The sequence below is a fragment of the Caretta caretta genome, chromosome 5 (assembly GCF_965140235.1).
Source record: "Caretta caretta isolate rCarCar2 chromosome 5, rCarCar1.hap1, whole genome shotgun sequence".
Taxonomy (NCBI): domain Eukaryota; kingdom Metazoa; phylum Chordata; order Testudines; family Cheloniidae; genus Caretta; species Caretta caretta.
The window spans coordinates 54,469,648-54,491,178 of NC_134210.1; the positions used below are offsets into that span (position 1 = coordinate 54,469,648).

General features: G+C 41.0%; 1 protein-coding gene across 1 annotated transcript in view; it reads right to left on the minus strand.

Moving 5' to 3' along the window:
- EDIL3 (EGF like repeats and discoidin domains 3) overlaps positions 1 to 21,531 on the minus strand; it is a 389,385-nt gene that overhangs the window by 229,743 nt on the left and 138,111 nt on the right. The window contains exon 3 of the mRNA XM_048849644.2: positions 16,489 to 16,518. Coding sequence (XP_048705601.2) covers positions 16,489 to 16,518 — 30 coding nt within the window. The remainder of the gene's footprint in view (positions 1 to 16,488; positions 16,519 to 21,531) is intronic.

Below are 21,531 nucleotides of genomic sequence, written 5' to 3' on the forward strand. Positions count from 1 at the left end.
GATTAGTAGCAGGCAGGGAAACAGTGAACATAATATAGAAAGAGACTCACTTGAATGGGAATCGGACATCAAATCAGTATCAGAGAGGACAGAGCTTTATAACAAGAAGCACCAGGAAAAAATCCATTTGGTTCTATTTTAACACTTTCTCATGCCCTCAGAGTCATTTAATTCCATTTGCCACCTATCTGTCCATTTTAACATCTGTTGTGCCCTGCTTCACTGCAAGCCTGGGGCAATGCCTTTAAAAATATAACCAGAATCATCACTGATATAATGCAACATACACCTATATCGATATGACTAAATCTTTATGTTGCAAAACCCATGGTTCTGAAAGCATTTAGGTCAATGGGAGGCTTTTACATCAACATTGGCTCATGCCAGCATTACTTAAGGCCTGATCTTGAGAACATTTGCTGTGTGAAAGTTTGTAGGACTGGGACCTTAATCTGTTGAATGTTAAGCTCATTATATTTAAGAAATTAATTACTAGGGGAAACAATATGTAAGGAAGACTCTTGGGAGGACATTTGGTAAGAGAATGTGAAAGGTAAAGCTCACTAAACTATAAGAGTTTTGAGGAATTTTATGCAGAAATTTTTGTGTAATTTTTGATGTTGTTAAAAAAAATCACATGCATTATTATATATATAAAATGCATGTTATTTTATTTATATATATATATATACACACACACACATACATACATATATATTCAGCAATAAAAATGTAAGCTCTATTAATGTGCCCTTCTGGTGGAAACTAAGTTTTACCATACTGCTGACCAACTTCCTAGTATAACACAAGAATACTGAGCAAGGAGGTGATACTCACAGTTTCACAGGAAGAACTGCCAGTAAGTACAATGACAATTCTGAATCCAAATGGATGGAAGGATTGGCCCCTTAGATAAATTACATCTCAAGAAAACTATGTTCAATTAACATTTTTAAGGTTACAAAGTCACATACTCAAAGGTAGGAAATGCAAGAATTAAGGTTGTATGTGCAACTTTATTTTGTTCCCTTGTGCGTGTACCTTATAACATAGTCTTTAATTAGATGATTACATAGTATTTTTTTCCCACAGAACCCCCGTCTCATTCTGTGAATGGGTAGTACTTTAGTATTGACTTTTATCTTCCTAATTCAGTATGCGGCCTCAAGCCTTACTAACTGCATACCATCCAAATCATGCACTGAATACAAAATCATTAACTTCCTTGTGGGCATTTCTATGGTGCCCTCACAATTGTATCCAAGTGTTTCACAAATATGATTATATGAATCTTTACAACACCACTGTAAGATGAGGGTGTATTATACCTGTTTTACAGATGGAGAATCTGAGGCACAAAGATTAAAGCCAAAATTGCCTAAAATATCAACTAATTTTGGGTACAGACACATAACACAAATACTTGGGCTTCCCGTTCCAGTCCAGGTCTCCTTCCCCAGCCAGTCCCAACCTCTGCTTTTCAGCAGGGTCCACATCTGATCTCTGTCCCAGCCCCCTCACAGTCTTTCCTCATCCCTCTCACAGCTGATTCCATGACCCAGTCTCCCACCACTGCTCCTGGGCCCAGTTTCCATGCCCTGCCAGCTACCAGTCTCAGTCTCCTTCTTCCATCTCCATGTTCTTTATCCCCATTTACCCCTTTTATCCACTCCAAGGTCTGGTTCTTATCCTCAATATATTAAGACAAGCAGCTTCCACCTCCAGGCTGCCTGGGCCCAGCAAGGAGAGCATTGAAAGCACAGGAAAGACAGATTTCCTGCTCTCAGTTCTGGTATTTGACACCACAGTGGCCCAAAACATCCAGGAAACCAATGGCAGGGAAGCCCTGTTAGCCCTTGCAGCCCTGAGCTGGAGCATTCACAGTGCAAATGGGCTCTTTGAAGCAGGTAGCTGCCTAACTCTAACAAGTGTCTACTGAGCATGTGCAAACAGATCCCCCTCCATCCCCCCGCAGGCTTATAAACATGGCCCAATTTAAGTGTTTTTTCAAGGGTAGAGAAAAAGGTGCCATAAGGTGACCTCCCAGCCCAATTTCAAATTCCTACTCCAAAGCATGAAGGTGCTAAAGGTTTTCAATGAAATGGCTGTGTGAATTTTAACATGATCAAAACAATGTATTTTCCCCTAACCCCAGCTGAACCATTTTACAGCTAAAAGTTCCAAAATAAAAAATAAAAAAAATTCAGCCTGAGGCAGACACCCAGCATGAAAAATATCAGCCCTAATGGTTAAAGTTCAGCAAAGGTATAAGCAATTGAAAACAATTTCTTATAATGGAAAGCACTGGGCAGTCTCAACTACAGGCAGCCTTACCTGAGCCACGTATAATTTTTTTATACAAACTTCAGAGTGACTATTGTGCTTATAAAACTGAGCAACTGGTCACACTCTCTGCAGCCATACCCAGTGTGGAGCAGTACTGTTATATAATCTCTCTCAGATAGCTACTGGCAGTGCAGCCCAATTCAAATATCCAGCAGCCTTTCTATCCTAATCCCGAGAAGAAAATGGGCCAATTTCACTGAACTGCAAGGTATTTTTGTGCTATCTGGACAAATATTCACTAAGAAATAATCTGGAAATACCAATTAATTTCCACTCCTGACCTGAGCAGGATATGACACCTTTAAAGGCAATAGTCTACTATGCAAATCTACTATACCACCTGGCATTTTTATTTTTATTGCACAAGCCCCTATTTCATCAGAATGGCTGTGTTCAATGTTATCTTTATAGAGTATTTTTATTTTACTTCTCTGTTCATCTTAGAATATGTGGGAAAATAATTAGCAAGAGAGCTCTAGGCACTGAAGAAGAAAATGTGCAGTTCTATTTTTAAAAAAGGAAAATTTGTTACAAATGTGTAAGGCAAGCTGAATGAAAGTGTAAAGTTCCATTACAGACACGGAGGGGAGTGGAAAAGTGTGATCCTATCCATTAGAAGATACTGTTCAAAATATATGAGATACAGAATAATTTTGCATATTGCACAGAATTTCTTTTGCCCCCCCAAATGACACGAGGCAATGCGATCACAAACCCACAACACTGCTTGGAGAGAGCAACAGATACAGTAACAGAATATTGCATAGGGTATTAAAATCAGAGGGCACTTCACAAGTCTTTCACATACAAGATCATGACATGATACCCAATTACACTGTATTGTTATGTCTTCTGTGCCTGGGTGGAGGGATAGCTCAGTGGTTTGAGCATTGGCCTACTAAACCCAGGATTGTGAGTTCAATCCTTGAGGGGGCCATTTAGGGATCTGGGGCAAAAATTGGGGATTGGTCCTGCTTTGAGCAGGGGGTTGGACTAGATGATCTCCTGAGGTCCCTTCCAACCCTGATAATTCTATGGATTCTATAGGGCTCAGGAAATTTCTTATCACTGTGCCTTAAGAACTCACTACCACTGCAATACTACGGCTAGCCTCCAACCTTGTCCCTAACGTTCATCTGGATTTATGTTGGTGACTGAGAGAAGTCAAACATGCAAGAGAGGGGTTTGAACCTTTTATGAATACAAGTGCTTTCTGGAAAGATTTGCTGAGAGCACTACTGAAGTATAAGGTGCATGGTTCTTTTGTTATTCCTCTGTGATAAACATTACAGCAGTAATAATTTGAACTTCTTAGAACCAATAAAAGTGATCACTGGGGCAATGCTATGCAACATGCTGAGCTGCCCTGGCTGTGAAATTGAATTTCACAGCCACACTCCATTTAATATTAATAAGGCAAATATATACTACACTACGGCATAGAAATGATTTAACTCCAATGGAAATACTAACCACAATAAGGTCTCAAATGTTTTCACTTTTGGCTCAGAATGTAGTTCTCAGTGAATCAATGAAGGGCTGTGGATACCTTAACAAAGAGCTTGCACAGAAGCCCTTCTCTTTTAGACTGTGATGGACCTGTGTGGCAGCTAAGGATGCATGTGTTTACAGGTTGTAGAGGAGAGCAATTGAGGAATCTGTTTATTTGTTTTCCATTTAAGCAAAAGCACTTTCTCATACTTCTCACACAACTATAACCCAGGGGGGAGGTTTACTCCTGAAAAATATAACAAGAGTATTCATTGTTTACTCCTGAAAAATATAACAAGAGTAGGGTTCTATTGTCCCTCAGCCTTTGTACATCCGTACAGGTGCGTAAGGGGAAACTCATCCCCTTAAATGGCCTATCCAGACCTTGGATTTGGGTATGCAGGAGTAAGTGGGTGATGTACACCTGATCCTATTCCCCTCCTCACTCACACACAAGCACCTGAGCAGGAATCTATACGTAGGTGGAACCAAGGTTCCACCACCTGAACATGCTGGCCAATGGAGAGTGTAAGAATCGTTCTTCTTGGAGTTATTGTTCACGTCGATTCCAATCAGGTGTGCACACGCTGCATGCAAGGTCATCAGAAAGTTTTCTGTTAGCAGGTCCCGGCGGGTCGGCTGTGGAGCCCCTGGAGTGGCACCTTCATGGCGCTCAATATATAACCCTCCAGACCCGACACCCCTTCAGTTCCTTCCTCCTGTCTGTGACGGCCACTGGAACTGCATTTGCTTGTCTTGCAAGGGCTTCCCTTAGTTTTCTTCTTTAGCCTGTAGTTTTGTAGTCTAGATTTCAGTTAGTAGTTAGTTTAGATTACTGTATATAGTAGTTTGGGTTAGGGTGTGGGATCATCCTCTATCTTTTACTTGCATACTTTCACGTAGCCATTCAGCCTGCACACAGACGGTTCCTATGGTTTGTGGTCAACCACAAACATTATTAGTTCACGGTCCTCCCATTTGGTCTATCAATGGCTCCCTGAGTGTTCACCAAGTGTATGTTAGTCATAGCAGCCTTCCTCCCTACCTTGACGATTGGTTAATAAGGAGGCAGGTAGAGTCTCAAGGCCAATTAGTCAGATTCACTTTTGAGACACTGGGACTCCTCCTCAACATGAACAAGTCAACCTTATCACTGACCCAAAGAATAAAATTCATTGGAGCAGAGCTGGACTCGGTACAGGCAAGGGTGTTCCTGCCAGAGACCCAGTTCTAAGCCATAACCAACATTATTCAAAACCTCAGGTGGTACCCGACCACTACAGCAAGGGGATGCTGGAGTCTCCTCGGCCACTTGTCACTGTCAGCCTTCACTTACGTGGTCCAACATGCCAGACTGAGGCTCAGACCTCTACAAGTATGGCTTACACTGGTCTACTGCCCAGGGCGTGACAGACTGGACTCAGTGGTCACTGTGCCAGAGCAAGTACTCAAGTCCCTCCGATGGTGGCTCGACCCTTGGTTGGTGAGCAAGGAAGTCCCCTTCAACAGCCCACAACCCTCTCTGTCCCTAGTAACCCTCTCTGTCCCTAGTGGGTTGGGGCATTCACCTGGGAGATCTCTGAATGGAAGGCATATGGTCGCAGAACGAGTTCTCACTCCATATGAATATCAAGGGGCTCAGAGCGACGTGACAAGCCTGCCAGACCTTCCTGTCCCTACTACAAGGCAGTGAGTGGCAATGACCAACAACACCATTGCCATGTTTTACATCAATGAACAGGACAGAGCCCATTTCTCCCCCATATGTTGCGAAGCCCTTCAGCTATGGGGGTTTTGCATAGCCCACTCCATTCACCTGGAGGTGTCATATCTCCCGGGAATACAGAATGAATGAGCGGATCACTTCAGCAGGTCATTTTGCAAACACGAGTGGCTCATCTGTCCAGATGTCATATATTGCACCTTCCAAAGGTGTGTGGGGGGTTCCCCAGGTAGATCTCTTTGCCACACAGAGCAACAGAAAGTGCCCAACGTTCCTTCCAGAAACACAGCCCAAGCTCGACCTTGGATGTGTTCATGCTACCCTGGGGGGACCGTCTTGTGTATGCCTTTCCACTCGTCCCACTCTAACACAAGGTACTGCTCAAGATTCACATAGACAAAGCAGAAATAATTCTGTTGGCCCCAGCATGGCTACGCCAACATTGGTACACCATGCTTCTGGAGCTGTCCGTGGACACCCCAATCCTGCTACCGCTTTACCCAGATCTCATCACCCAGGACCACAGTTGCCTTCACCACCCAGACCTCAGGTCCCTCCATCTCACCGCGTGGAAGCTTCATAGTTAAATCCCCTGGATCTCCTGTTCTTGAAACTGGTAAGGCAGGTTCTCCTCGGCAGTAGGAAACCATCTACCTAACTAAGTGAAAGAGGTTCACTTGCTGGTGTGCCCAGCATTGCACACCTCCAATCCAGTCGCCTATACCACTCATCCTGGATTACCTCCTGCATCTGAAACAACAGGGCCTAACAGGATCATCCCTCAGGGTACACCTTGCTGCTAGTTCAGCCTTCCACCTGGCAGAGTTTGGGCATTCCATGTTCACCATTGTAGGGCATTTCCTCAAGTGCCTGGAAAGATTATATCCACAGACTCGATGACCTGTGCCTGCATGGGACCTCAATCTGGTCCTCTCCAGGCTAATGGGGCCCCCTTTTGAACAATTGGTGACTTGCTCCCTTCTGTATTTGTCGTGGAAGGTGGCATTCCTGGTCGCCATCACATCGGCTAGGAGGGTGTCCGACCCACCCTACATGGTCTTCCACAAAGACAAGGTGCAACTCAGGCCTCACCCAGCCTTCCTTCCCAAGGTGGTGTCCCAATTTCATACTAGCCAAGACATTTTTCTACCAGTCTTCTGTCCTAAGCCTCATAACAGTGCACAGGAGCAGAAGCTTCACTCATTGCATGTCCGGCGTGCACTATCATTCTACATCGAGAGCACTAAACCTTTCAGGAAATCGAACCAGCTGTTCATTGCGGTGGCAGACTGGATGAAAGGGCTCCCAGTTTCTTTCCAACACATTTCTTCCTGGATCATGGACTGCACCTGCACATGCGACGAGCTGGCTAAAGTCCCAGCCCCAGCTATTACGGCACACTCCACCAGGGCGCAAGCCTCATCAGCGGCTTTCCTGGCCCAGATCACCATTCAGGAGATCTGCAGAATGGCAACGTGGTCATCGGTGTATACGTTCACCACTCACTATGCTATCACTGAGTATTCCAGAGATGATGCGGCATTCGGCAGAGCGGTGCTCCAGTCAGCGATTCCTTAACTCCGACCCCACCTCCGGATTAGAGCTTGGGAGTCATCTGATTGGAATTGATGTGAACAGTCACTCGAAGAAGAAAAATGGTTACTCACCTTCTCATAACTGTTGTTCTTCGAAACTGTTGTTCACACATTGTTCACATGTTGTTCACTTTGGTTGCTGAACTCTAATAAGATGCACCTGGGAGAAGTCTAGAGTCCCATCCAGAACAATGCTGTGGTGAATTCTGAAGTAGCAGGGTTTAATAATGTCTCTGTTAACTTTATTTTCATATCTTCTGTTAAACTTTTTTCTTACCTTGAGGCTGATTCTGCCACCTTTACTCACATTGAATACTGGAAATATTTTCAGAGTGCAATGTGACTTTTCACCAAGTCAGGTACTGTTGTATGAGGTCTAGCCCTTTAGCTTCTCCTATGTCTATTGCTATTTTTTTGTTTCCCACTATAAATCCTGTCTCTGTTACTGCCTTTTTATTTTGTTCTGAACCATCTGCTGTTTTTTGGGTGGGGTTTTTTTTTTTTTTCTGTTCTAACCCTTTTACTCCTTTTTCTGTATTCAGTTCTGTGCTGGGTCAGTTATCCTTTCTTATTTCAGACCCCATAGACATTTCCCATGCTTGCTGGATTTCTCTACAAGGACCTTCTATACATTTTAGTTTGCTCTTGTCAACTGATGTTAAAGTTTACAAAAGTTAAAATTAGAAATAAGGAAGGAAAAAGAATCCATACCGCAAAACAGTATCAAAAAATGAAGGCTTTCCCAACAGGTTCCACTTAACAGTTATAAATAATGCTGTTATGTATTGGGACAAAGCTCTGTCCTTGCCTCCATGGGTCCCGTGTTTTGTGGCGGATTTCGCTAGCCTCAGAGGCTCACTGTGACCCTCCACGTAACCCTTCTTTCTCTAGAGACAAGGGTCACAGTCTACTGAGCCATTTTCATCATAAGCCAGCAAGGGAAGTGAGGAGAAGTTATCCTTCCTTGCACAGTCTCTGTTGTCTCCCAGTCTCAGTGATTAATCAGGGGGCAAAGATGGTGGTGGTGGGGGGAGCCCGGGCCCACCCTCTACTCTAGGCTCCGGCCCAGGGACCCTAATAATATCAGCTATGGTAGCTCACCTTTTAGAAACACGACATGTACAATTCCCCGGGCTACTTCCCCCACAGCAACCCTCACTTCCTCAAGCTCCACTTCACCCTTACCTCAGGGCCTCCTTCCTTGTGCCTGATATGGTGTGTACTACTCAGCCTCTCCAACAGCACAACTTCCTTCCATAGCTCCTGACATGCACCTGACTGACTGGGAGGCTTTTAACTAGTTTCAGCCAGCCCCTGATTGGCTTCAGGTGTCCCAATCAACCTAGCATTCTCCCTGCCTTCTGGAAAGTTCTTAATTGGCCCCAGGCGTCTTAATTGACCTGCAGCAGCTTCCATTTCACTTAGCCTGGTACCAGGGATTTGTTTAGCCTGGAGCGAATATATCTATCTCCCATTACTTTTCTATAGCCATCTGGCCTTGCCCCGTCACAGTATCCATCTGTACCTAAATACCTACATCACAGAGCTGTTGTGAGGATTAGGTAATATTTGTTTATGAATCATTTTGAAGATTAAATGCATTACATCCAGTGGAAGGTATTATTACTTTCTATCCTGCATCTCTACTCCATTAAAAACAACATCAAGTCTAAACTTTAAAGCATCTTTCACTCTTATGAGGTGCCTAATATATTTGCATATTCCATGTGTATGAACATTAAGCGCCAATTGCCTACTATCCTCGGCTTTTAAAAAGAGTAGATTGTTCATTGACAACAACAACAAAGACTGTTCTTGGTTCAGAGTAATGATTTTGAAGAGAAAGAGGGAATGCATTATTTCTGCATTCTAAGTAAAGGAGTAAAAGCAGGTGAACGAAGTGAAGCATGTTTATCTGTGCCATCTCTCATCTTGCTTTGAAGAAATTATACTTTGATATTGTCAGAAACCATTCCATATTCAGGGAAATAAGATGTTAAGCCTTAGGGGGAGGAGAGGAAACACATTAATCTAGGATGAACATTTTGAGATACAAAGCTTCATATAAGCAGGTCATCCAGCAGCAGCTGATATAGACAAACTGTTCTCGGATATAAATTATCACAGTGCAGAGGCCTCCAAGTTAAAGAAGCCACTAGGAGAGACTCACACTCATGGCTGTACACTAGGAGAGGTGGTGTCTTTTAGAAAGCACCTCAGAGAAGATTTTTCTAGCTGTCTTTCCATAATTGGGGGAGAAAAAAATAGCAGTCAGAAATGCAGATGAAAACAGTAACTATGTTTGAATTCACGGAAGTGGTTCAAAAGAAAGGATTCACAGATATCTGAGATAAAACTAGGCACCAAGCTAACCCAGAATGTGATAGAAGCTGTTCCAGAACTTTAAAGCATTTCTACAGAGAAAGGACACAAAAATGCTGTCAAAACCAAAAAGGATTTAGCTTGAAAGTTATCCTTACAAACCAATCAGATATTTTCAAAAAATGTTGAGACTGGAAGCTGTGTCTTACAGAAAAGCGTAAGCTCCTTCGCAGCTGAGAAGAGCCCATTTAGTTCATTGCCTACATAACCAAAACAATGATGCCACATAAATATTTTGAAATGTCATTTCTCTAGATATAGACTCATTTAAGAACAGACAAGACACCTATTATTTGAGGATTATAAAGATACTAATCCTTTCACATAGGCTGTAATAATGGCCACTGGCCAGGGTAAAATTCAGTGACTATACACTTCTGATGGGCTTACATGCAAAAAGCCAGTGTGTCTTGGATGCTGAGAGCCGAACTCCATCATGAAATGTAGAATCCAGGATTATCATTTTATCCTGCTGATCAAATGGAAAAAAAATTCCCTAATTGTGATGTTACAACCCATAATATTTATGGAAATATGCTTATGATATGGATATGGCATAAGAGATATATTTTATGCAAAATGGGTCTTCTAAGATATCATCAGAGAGGTTATAATTTACTGAATGTGATTATCCAATTTGTATGCATGTATCATTTCTGTATCTAAAGTCAGGAATATTGACTATGTAACAATTCTGATGAAGTGGGTTCTAGCCCATGAAAGCTTATGCCCAAATAAATTTGTTAGTCTCTAAGGTGTCACAAGGACTCCTTTTTTTTTTTTGCTGATACAGACTAACACGGCTACCACTCTGAAACGAATTACAACTCTGTGTGTATTTGAGAGACACCCACCAGACAACAGGCCATCAGCCTCAATGGGCCATTAGGAAAAAGACAATGAGTCTTCAAAGATGTGGATTCCCCCATCTTCCGGGAGTTCCTTCCTGTGTACATTGCAAATAATTCTGGTTTCATGGTTGCTTTGACACTGCAAGGTCAGGTGATAATGTCACCTGGTAAAAAGTGCCATCTTGAACATTGCTGGTACTTTTTCACTGGAAACAAAGGCTTCCTGCCTTATGTAAATTCTATTTAAGGCTGGGGAGTAAGGAAAACAGTAAGAAAAAAATCTTCTCCATTGCCTTCCTGCCCAAGGAGAAAGACTGCTGAAAGTACCTGAACAGACAAAGGAACTGAGCTGTGGGAAAGGCAAGGGTTGAGTCAAGACTGAGACAGAGGAGTATACTCTGTAAAGAGAAATACCTGGAACTCTAAGCTACAGAAACTCTGCAACTTGCCTAAAACAACATTTAGGGTGAGAAATTACTTCTTGAAACCAGTCTCTAAGATCTTAAGCTTAGTATGCGTGTTTTGTTTTATTTGCTTAGTAATCTGCCTTGTTCTCTTTGCTATCCCTTATAATCACGTAAAACCTGCCTTTTATAGTTAATAAACTTGGTTTTGCTTATTATTAAACCCAGTTTGTGGAATTTCTAATGTGGCAGGGGGGGAGGGGAGAAGTTGTGCATATCTTCCTCCACATCGAGGGAGGGGGCAAATTTATGAGCTTACGTTGTATAAATCTCTCTACAGTGCAAGACCATATTATTTTGGGTGTACTTTCCAGATGGATGCTGCACTTGAGTGCTGGGCAATTTCCTAGCTGAGTCTTCTCATAGAGAGCTGTTTGCAGACTCTGTGTGATTCTACAGCTGGTGCGTTCCTACCTGTGCATGCGTGCTGCCAGAGGCCAGAGAGCCTAATTCAGCAAAACAGGGAGAGGAAGCCCAGGCTAGTGGAGCAGGCAGGCTCAGTGAAATCCCAGTAGATCAGGTGGCAACCCAAAATGGCAGTCCAACCCGTCACACTAATGACCATCACTATGGCATTAGAAATATCTAATCATGACAATACGCATAAGCTCAATAAAATATCAACAAGATTCAGATACATATCCTTGATCTACACCATATTACTGCTTCAAGAAAGGTATCATTTGGGGAAAAGTATGGATGGCTATTTGTATTAGCATTGCTATTTATCAGTTGTCCTTTTTTTCCCCAACTATGCAATGTGTTGGGATATGTAAGGGTTAAATAAAGACATGGAAAACCGCGAGTGTGTTGGCATGATATCAGGGAGTAGACACAGGCATGCACTATTCCTTTGCTTAATAAATAAAGTGTTATCCCTTTCCCATCCCTCCTCATTGATAAGGGTTGCAGCTGCATAAGAAATGCAGGGATCTAAAGGATACCTTTTGAAGAAAGAAGTGTTATTTCCTCCTCCCTTCCTTTCCCAAATTCATAAGCGAGCTCTGGGTCATGGCCCCTTCCACCCTCATCTGAGAACTGCTGATGAGGGAGATTTATGGCAAAAGACTGTTGCAAAGAAATGTATTTTCAAAGTAAAAATGCTTGTATGACATGCGTAATGGGCATACTAACAGTGGGCATACTAACAGTATGGGCGTTTCTATTACTTAATAAGGTTTTTGGGGGCATTGTAAATGATGTAGGCATTTACATGTTAAACTTAAATAAAATGAGTGTGATGTAATTAATCCAGTGCTTACTGGACAATTGTCCAGGGGAACAAGTATCGCAATAAAGAAGCCCGTACTCAAATCTGCCTCTGGGTTAACCTGTATCTTTCCACCTTTTGTGATTGACGGCATTGTCCTTGTTCTACAAAATTCCAACATCATACCTGAAGAAAAGTATTCAGAGTACAATCTAAGATACTTATGATTTTGAATGATAAATGATTACCCCTGAGCCTTGCAATTATGAAAATGTCCTTACAATCCTCCAAAATCACTTCCATGTTAACTTTACTCCCCTGGCATCATAATGTTAATTATACTCCTCCAAAACAAGTACCACAAACTAGATGAAAAATGTAAAGAACAAGCATTCTTTGTAGAGAAAGAAAACACTTGAGCTTCAGAAGAAACTTCCAGTACCTGAAAGAAGTTTAACTCTCTCTCTTTAGAAAGCTTCCTTCTTTGAGAGTCTGATCCAATTCCAGCTGAAGTCAATGGAAAGACTCCCATTTACTGCAGTAGGCTTAGGATCAGCCCCTAATATAAATCTATATAACATGCATCTTTCATCAAGAAGAAAAATGTTTTGAGTCCCAAAAGTGGTATTATAGGGAAGGATTATTTGATTTATGCAGAACACAGAGTTCTAAATGCCAATAAAAGCTGGGAAAATAATTGTATTAACAACACTTCCATAAGAATGTTGCAATCTATTACTTTCAGAACAATACCATCTGGTCATATCTTAAAGCAAAATGAACAGAAACTATAAATTAAAAAGCTTCCAAAGATCTCAAATTGTTTAGTCCATTTCAGGGTATAAATTAACATTTAGATAAAGAATATTTTCATTCTATGCATAATAGGAGAAACCCTGGAATAATTTCTTTGAACAAGCAACACATATATGAGAGGCTTTTTTCTCTTAATTTCAAGTTTATTTTCATATAATAGCACTACGTAAAGAAGGTTAGAAGACTGGGCCTAATCTTACACCCATTGAGGTCTATGAGAGTTTTGATTTTGGCTTCCTTAGGAACAAGATGGAGTATTTTTTTGTCACAATTTACACTGAGCTTCTGGACCACAGATTCACTGCTTCCTGTTTAAGGCCCCAATTAAGCACCTGCTTACAGAGTCAGTGGGACCAATCACAGACTTAAAGTTTAGTGTTGCCTTATGTGACCTTGCGGCTTTCCCTCCTTCCTTTGTAGCATAAACTGTGGATCATTTGCCAGGATCACCCTATCCCTTGCCTGTGGCACATAATAGTTTTGTCTCATCTGGACTCTAAAACTTTGGTCTAATTTTGGTTGCTGGGTTTAGTGTCACAGTGCTGGCTGGTGTTGGTAGCCTGTGATATAGAGCAGGTCAGATTGGATGTTCTGGTGGTCCCTTCTGATCAGAGAGAGCTTTGCTGGATCAGGACCTGAAGCATGACACGATATATCTAGCAGTACAACCAGAGTGGATAATGCAAACTGTTTCCATTATATTCATTCAAATTTTAAAATGCATTTGTTTGGGTCAGGTTTGTTCTCCTTGTATATATACTTTTTGTGAATACTTGGAGTAGCTGAGTTTTACTGGCACAAATGTTTACAGTAAGAGTATTTCAACCCAAATTGTGAACTCACCTGTTGGAAGAATTTGTACCAGAAACATTTGTGCACTTATCCAGACCATGGAACAGAAACAATATAATGTTTTGTGTCTATGCAGCATCTAGCACAAGGAGTCCTGGTCCATAGCTTTGTCTACATGGGGAAATTTACTAGCATTACTATACCAGTATAATTATATCACAATTGTACCAGAGTAACACCTCATGTGGATACACTTACTTGGAATAACAGTGGCTTTTTTCAGCTAAGCTTATGTCCCACAAAGAGGCCACTGTTATTCGGTGTAAGTGTCCATGTTGAGAGTTATACCAGTATGACTGTAACAATATAATTATACCAATAAAGTAATGCTGGTAAATTTCCCCAGGCCCTGAGATTCCTAGGCACTCCCAGAATGCACAAAACACTGTGCCACTTATTTGACCACAACTAAGCAACATAGTTTCAGGTTGAAACATTTCAAATATTTGTGACCATTTAATCAAGTGAAATATATTCACGGAAGTTTGCAAAAATATTAATAAATAATGAATTAATTCAAGGAACTTGTGAATTGCATAGGGATATTCCACCAGCAAAAAAAGCAGCTAAATTTCTCTCTCTCTCTCTCTCACACACACACACCATTCATTGAAAATTATGAGCTCAGTTCTATCGAACACAAATTTTATTTGGAAGAAACTTTCCAAAATACTGATGAAGGGCACAGTGTTACAGTGGAGAGCAAAACAAAAACAAAAAACCCCTCTCAAATTATACTCTTCTGTGGTGCTACTGGGGAGTCGAGTACATAATTTTTTAGGGTGCTCTGAGACCCAGGAAATCCCATTTAGCAGATCTAGCAGCACTCGAAGATGCTCTCTATCTGGTCTTTTTAGCAAGTGAGTTGAGAGCATTGTGTTTTTTTTCCTCTTAATTCATATGCCTGGTAGGAATTTTTGCAATGGGACTACTTGTGGGAGTGTCTGCTCTATATTATGCACTAGCTGGCACAAGCTAGCTCTATATTGTGTAGATATGTGTATGTTTATGCCCACAAACTCACAGCATACTAGTGGTGTGCGGGGGGTGGGGGGAAGCATAGCTAAGACAGTTGCAGAAGGTTCAATATGAATGCTTCAATTTCTAATGCAAAAATTGGAACTGTAATGCCGACCGACCCCAGTCATTGGCAGGCGGGATTGAACCTGGGACCTCTGGAGCTTACTGGATGAGCCTCTACAGCCAATCGGCTGTTAGCTAAGGCTCTAAGCAGACTCATTTAACACTCTCTAAGTGGTCTCGGTGCCACTAGATGAGACAGAACACCACACCCAGAAGGTGTGTGGGTTGCACGACAATGGTTTTAATAGCTTTTGACTTTAATAGCTATGTCTGCTTTTGACATTTATTTTATTTGAAAATATGTAATAGCTGCTTATTAAGATATATTAAACAAAATTTTAATGCTGAAGGGTCCTTCTACAATGGATTCTCAGAAGGCTGGAACTTTTAAAAATGATTTAAAAATATCTTTAAACATGTTTAAGCAATTTCAGGTTCTCTTATCCAGACTCTTCTTTCCAATATCCTTCATACTTTTGCTCTTGCACAGTTTGTTTAATCTCTGACACTATCTCCTTTTATTAAGCAACTTCAGCTGCCTCCTTTCCCTCTTCCCACTTTTCAGTACCTTTCTTGCTTATTCTCCCTCTCTGCTCACCTTTTACCTTTCTCACTCTTATTCCCCCTCTTAATTATTTATATTTCCCTCAATATCATAGCATTTGAGCACCTCACAACCTTTAATGTATTTTCCTCACAACACCCCTGTGAGGTCGGGTACTCGAGGGAGAAGCACTATTTCCCCAATCTTACAGATGGTGAACTGAATCTCGGCGGGGCTAAGTGACTTTCCCAAGGTCAGACAGGAAGTCAGTGGCAGAGCAAGGACTTAGACCAGGTGTCCCAAGTCCTGGGTCATGTTTGTACTTACAGAGCCTAGGCTCACATAGCTATGTCAACAAAGCCCCCTAGTGGAGAGATAGCACATGCACAGAGAAGGAGGTGTTCAGCTGGCATAGCTGGCATCTGTCCAAACGACATTAGCTATGCTTACCAAGGCACTCTTCTGTCATTATATTTACATCTACACTAGAAAGTTTTGCCAGCATAGATACTTCAGCTAGGGGTGTGTGACTTTTTGACACTCCTAGCTGATGTAGCTTTGTCTATAATGTAGATCAGGCCCTATACTACTGCTCTAACCCCTGTACACATCCTCCCTCTCTACCTCTCATTCGTCCCTACAATTTATTTTCTGCTACCCTAGGCCCTTTGTTTCTTCTGAACATGCTACTAATGTTTCTTCATATATACTAGAATTATTACTAAGCTTGTGTGTATTCAAGTTTTTTAAATATCAAATTAATGGATTCCCGATTAATTTGAGGTAGTTAAGCTTAGTCAGAAGGGTAAGCAACAAATTTGTATCCTGGAACAACATTCAGGGAGTTTCCAAACGAGACTCTGCAAGTATATTGTCAAATATCTTAATTATTTGTCAATCAGTTCTTTTGAAATAAGTCTAGGCACACCTAACGTTTCCAATATAAACCAAAGAACTGTCAAAAGGAGGAACCAAATAGGAGGAAAAGCATTGATGCTGTAGTGAATTAACAACTAGTCCTAAATTCAAAGGCATTTACCATGGAGTCATACTTTGGAGAGCACCTTGGTTAAAATTAAACCTAGAACCTTCTATAGTGGTTAATATGATTAAATCATAAGATTCTCTTACCTGCTGAAGTTGGCTCCTCTTCATCAGATTCTGGGCCCAAAAAAGAAAAAGAAAGAAAAAAGTTATAAATAGTTGAAGAAACTCCAACAGTGCTAATTAATAGCCATTTGGTTACATTTAAATATACCTACTAAAATCCAAAACTGGTAACAAAATGGCATGACATGTGTGGGTTTTTAAATATAAAGTCTGAATCGACTGCATTATCAGATTTCAGATTTATTAGAAAACCAAGCTAAATCCACTGTGAACTTAACATGTCTGTGTGTTTTACAGTCTTGCATCTTTATCCCCCCTCCCTCTGTCCCCCATCCTCCATATACATCTCCTGTGTAAAGACTATAGGTAAAACCTCATATTATTCGGCTGGAAGATATCAGACATTTCTGAGACCATATTAATTAATGGGAATAGTTACAGCACTGTTAAAAGAAACGTGTTGCCTTGCTGACCTGAAGAGAGAAAAAGAATAGGATTTTCAAAAGAATGTTCTGCTTTGGCCTCACTTGCTGCCACTGAAGTTAATGGGAAGTCCATCTATATTTCATAAACATACACATGGTTTTCCCTACATCCTTCAAAAGTGTTTAATCAAAGTGAAGGAAACCCCAACAAGTGATTAACTCACACACTCTTCTTATCCTAAGAAGTCAATGGAGACTCAGCATAAAGGTGACATAGGGAACTCTAAGAGGATAGAGAGCTCTAGAGCACTGTGGGGGTTTTTTGATCAGTATTCCTTAACATTTTAAAGATAAGGTTGTCTTTTGGTTTCACTGAAAAAACACAGTTTTTCCACTTTCCCTGCCACAGACATCCACTTTTTAGCTTGCTTGGAAAGCACATCTCTCTAAACGCTGGGCTGGACAGGATAAAAAACACACAAAGCCTCTGGTAGCACCAGTGAAGGTGGCCTGAGAACTGTGTGATTTGCTTCCTCCCTTCTACACCCTGACTACAATTGGCTGCCAAAAAGAGAGAGATTTCAAAGATTTTTGAAAACTTTGATCTCCTGCATGATTTATTTTTCCCTCTTCACCTACATCAACATATATAACTCGAGGACTCCCTGTTTTTAGTGAAAATTTATAGCAGACACCTTTGGGAACTTCTTTCATCACATATGAATTGCACTGTGTATAAGTCTTGGGTAATTTAATATGGTGTTCTGTATGTTATTGTATATGACAATTATCCTGGATACAGGGATTATTTCTAATTGCACTGGAGTGAAGTAGTCTTTCCGAGGGGCATCAGAATCAATCAACAGAGGCTAATGAAATGTTGTGTGAGGCACCAGCCAGCTGCTTTCCTTTGATTAAACTCTTTTGAGGGGGGGTGGGTTTATTAACGCAATTCAGTATTCAGAAAGAATTGAAAAGGATAGGGAACAAGAAGCCAATAGACAACACAGTAACAAATGCCTATAAAACTCCTTATACAAATAAATGATCACTTGAGTAATGACTACTTTTGCAAATAAGCATATACAGGATTGGACTTAGATTGTATGACAGGAAGAAAATGTTGTTTTATTGTAGGTGTACTGAAATGAAAGAAAAGATGGTCACGTCAATTCAGGATTTACAGACAATAGGAGAGAAGAAGAAGAAAGAAGAAGAGGAGGAGGAGCAGGAAAGATGCTTTGCTCTGCTGAGACAGGGCACACTGGAAGATGCTGGAATTTACTAACAGCCTCAGGTCTTGATGCAATGCCCATTTAAGTTAATTGCAAAGGTCCCGTTGACTTTAATGATGGAAAATCAGGCTGTAAACAAGCTTTCTGAGAGGAGAAAAAACAAACAAACTCCACATTGCTGAAAAGTTAAGTGCTGGCTGTATTGAAATCAAGGGGACTTTTGCCATTGTCTTCAAAGGAGCCAGAATTTCACCCACTGTCATTAATACACTCTACTTTGCTAGGCAGCCTTTGAACTTAACTAGTAGTGCTTTTGTTTGTGGTTAGACAAATCCACTGTATTTACAGATTTTCATTTTATGATTTTTCTCTCAATTTTCTACCCAGAGAAACATTGCTTATTTTAAAAATGGAATAGGTTGTATAGACTGTAAGCTCAGTGACAACATTGTAGGAAGAGACATGAAGAGTGGTGGAAACAGAAATGAGCTGATGACTTGCGCACTCAGTCAAAAGCAAACAAGCTGCAATTTCCCCAGCTACCAAGGAGTTGCAGGGAGGGCAGAAGGACTGGTGAAACATCAGCATGAACCAGAGAGATCAACAGAGTAGGAGAAACGGCAAGTGTGTCTGCAAATCCAGTAGTTTGTGGACCGGGAGGAACAGCGCCAGCACAAGGGGAGAGAGGAGTGCCAGCATGAGAGAGAAGAAGAGCAGGAACATTAATATCAGGAAGTCAGAAGCTTAATACAGACAGGGAGTACAGGTTCAGTTGCCCCAAACTGTGACAGAGATAACTAAAACTGTACTTGTCTGTTCTAAAGGATGATTACCATAACCTACTGAAAAGCTAGAAGAACTCACTACATATAATCAGAAGGCAAGATCTTGGCCAACATGATATTAACCAATAGAGAAGTCACTGCTCACAGTTAACTCATTTTCCCCTTTGCAGTCCAAACAGCACTCCATAATATTCCAAAGCAGAAATATGCACATTTAGAATTGCTTTCATGAAAAAGGCAAAGACCTAATTTTAGCTGTTATTACTGTATTTCTAAATCCTGGGCATGACTGAACTGGAAATATGTATTAAAAATTAAATATGAATAAATACAATATGAAATTCCACAGCCTTATGCACACAGTGATTTCTTTATCAAACGAGACACAGCTTAAATTATCCTGCTGTCCATGACAGGATTTCTTTTATCAGCGATAGCTTGAAAGGCCACATCTGAAAAACAACCTGCTTTTAATAAGGCATTGGACTCTTTCATTTAAAAAAAAATGTTTGCAGCAAGACTCTGAATAGTACATGACTGGAAGTATGGGACTTCCCCTCCTACGTAACTGTGGTATAGTAAAATATGGACTGTCCTTGTAATGGACAAGCTTTCACACCATGTACATACATAAGAGACGCACCAAAAAGAGGATGGGTATTTCAAAATTTGGTCACTCTTTTTAGTGTACTCAGAGATGGAGGGCTCTGCAGCCAGAAAGCCAGAATCTTTAGCCAGGTTCTTTGAATATTAACCTGATCCTGAATAAGTAATAAGCAATGTACAATATAGTATGTAAATGTTGTACTGCAATTTTGCCTTAATAAGAAGTATTTAAAAAAAGAATACACTATACATTTTTCATCCCAACTCAAACACATCAGCTCTCCACTTGCCATTACATTATTGATAAATAGATAAAAATATCATCACCACAACACTACTCCTGTGATTGGCAGCAATTTCAATCCTAAAGTTATTTTAAAAAAAGGCTATTTATACAATGACAGATTTGAGAGTAACAGCCGTGTTAGTCTGTATTCACAAAAAGAAAAGGAGTACTTGTGGCACCTTAGAGACGAACCAATTTATTTGAGCATAAGCTTTCGTGAGCTACAGCTCACTTTATCGGATGCATACTGTGGAAAATACAAAAGATGCTTTTATACATACAAACCATGAAAAACACCATCGGTGTTTACCACTACAAAAGGTTTTCTCTCCCCACTCTCCTGCTGGTAATAGCTTATCTAAAGTGATCACTCTCCTTACAATGTGTATGATAATCAAGGTGGGCCATTTCCAGCACAAATCCAGGTTTCCCCCCCCCCCCCTTTCCACACACACAAACCCACTCTCCTGTTGGTAATAGCTTATCTAAAGCGATCACTCTCCTTTTTCTGTTGTAATATTGCAACTTTCATGTCTGTAATCGCGTGACCAGAGAGATTGAAGTGTTCTCCGACTGGTTTATGAATGTTATAATTCTTGACATTTGATTTGTGTCCATTTATTCTTTTACATAGAGACTGTCCAGTTTGACCAATGTACATAGCAGAGGGGCATTGCTGGCACATGATGGCATATATCACATTGGTAGATGTGCAGGTGAATGAGCCTCTGATAGTGTGGCTGATGTTATTAGGCCCTGTGATGGTGTCCCCTGAATAGATATGTGGGCACAGTTGGCAATGGGCTTTGTTGCAAGGACAGGTTCCTGGGTTAGTGGTTCTGTTGTGTGGTATGTGGTTGCTGGTGAGTATTTGCTTCAGGTTGAGGGGCTGTCTGTAGGCAAGGACTGGCCTGTCTCCCAAGATTTGTGAGAGTGTTGGGTCATCCTTCAGGATAGGTTGTAGATCCTTAATGAGTTGGAGGGGTTTTAGTTGGGGGCTGAAGGTGACGGCTAGTGGCGTTCTGTTATTTTCTTTGTTAGGCCTGTCCTGTAGTAGGTGACTTCTGGGAACTCTTCTGGCTCTATCAATCTGTTTCTTCACTTCCGCAGGTGGGTATTGTAGTTGTAAGAATGCTTGAGAGAGATCTTAACCCTAACCCTAAAGTTGCGATATTACAACAGAAAAACTTCAAATCCAGACTCCAGCGAGAGACTGTTGAATTGGAATTCATTTGCAAATTGGATACAATTAACTTAGGCTTGAATAGAGACTGGGAGTGGCTAAGTCATTATGCAAGGTAACCTATTTCCCCTTGTTTTTTCCTACCGCCCCCGCCCCCCCCAGGCGTTCTTGTTAAACCCTGGATTTGTGCTGGAAATGGTCCACCTTGGTTATCATACACATTGTAAGGAGAGTGATCACTTTAGATAAGCTATTTCCAGCAAGAGAGTGGGGTGGGGGGAGAGAAAACCTTTTGTAGTGGTAAACACCCTTTTTTCATGGTTTGTATGTATAAAAGCATCTTCTGTATTTTCCACAGTATGCATCCGATGAAGTGAGCTGTAGCTCACGAAAGCTTATGCTCAAATAAATTGGTTAATCTCTAAGGTGCCACAAGTACTCCTTTTCTATTTATACAATGAGTCTCACCCATGATAATTAGCAGTAAATTTCCCAGTTATCTTATTTCAGAGATGAGGAAGGAGGAAAAACAAAAAATAAACTG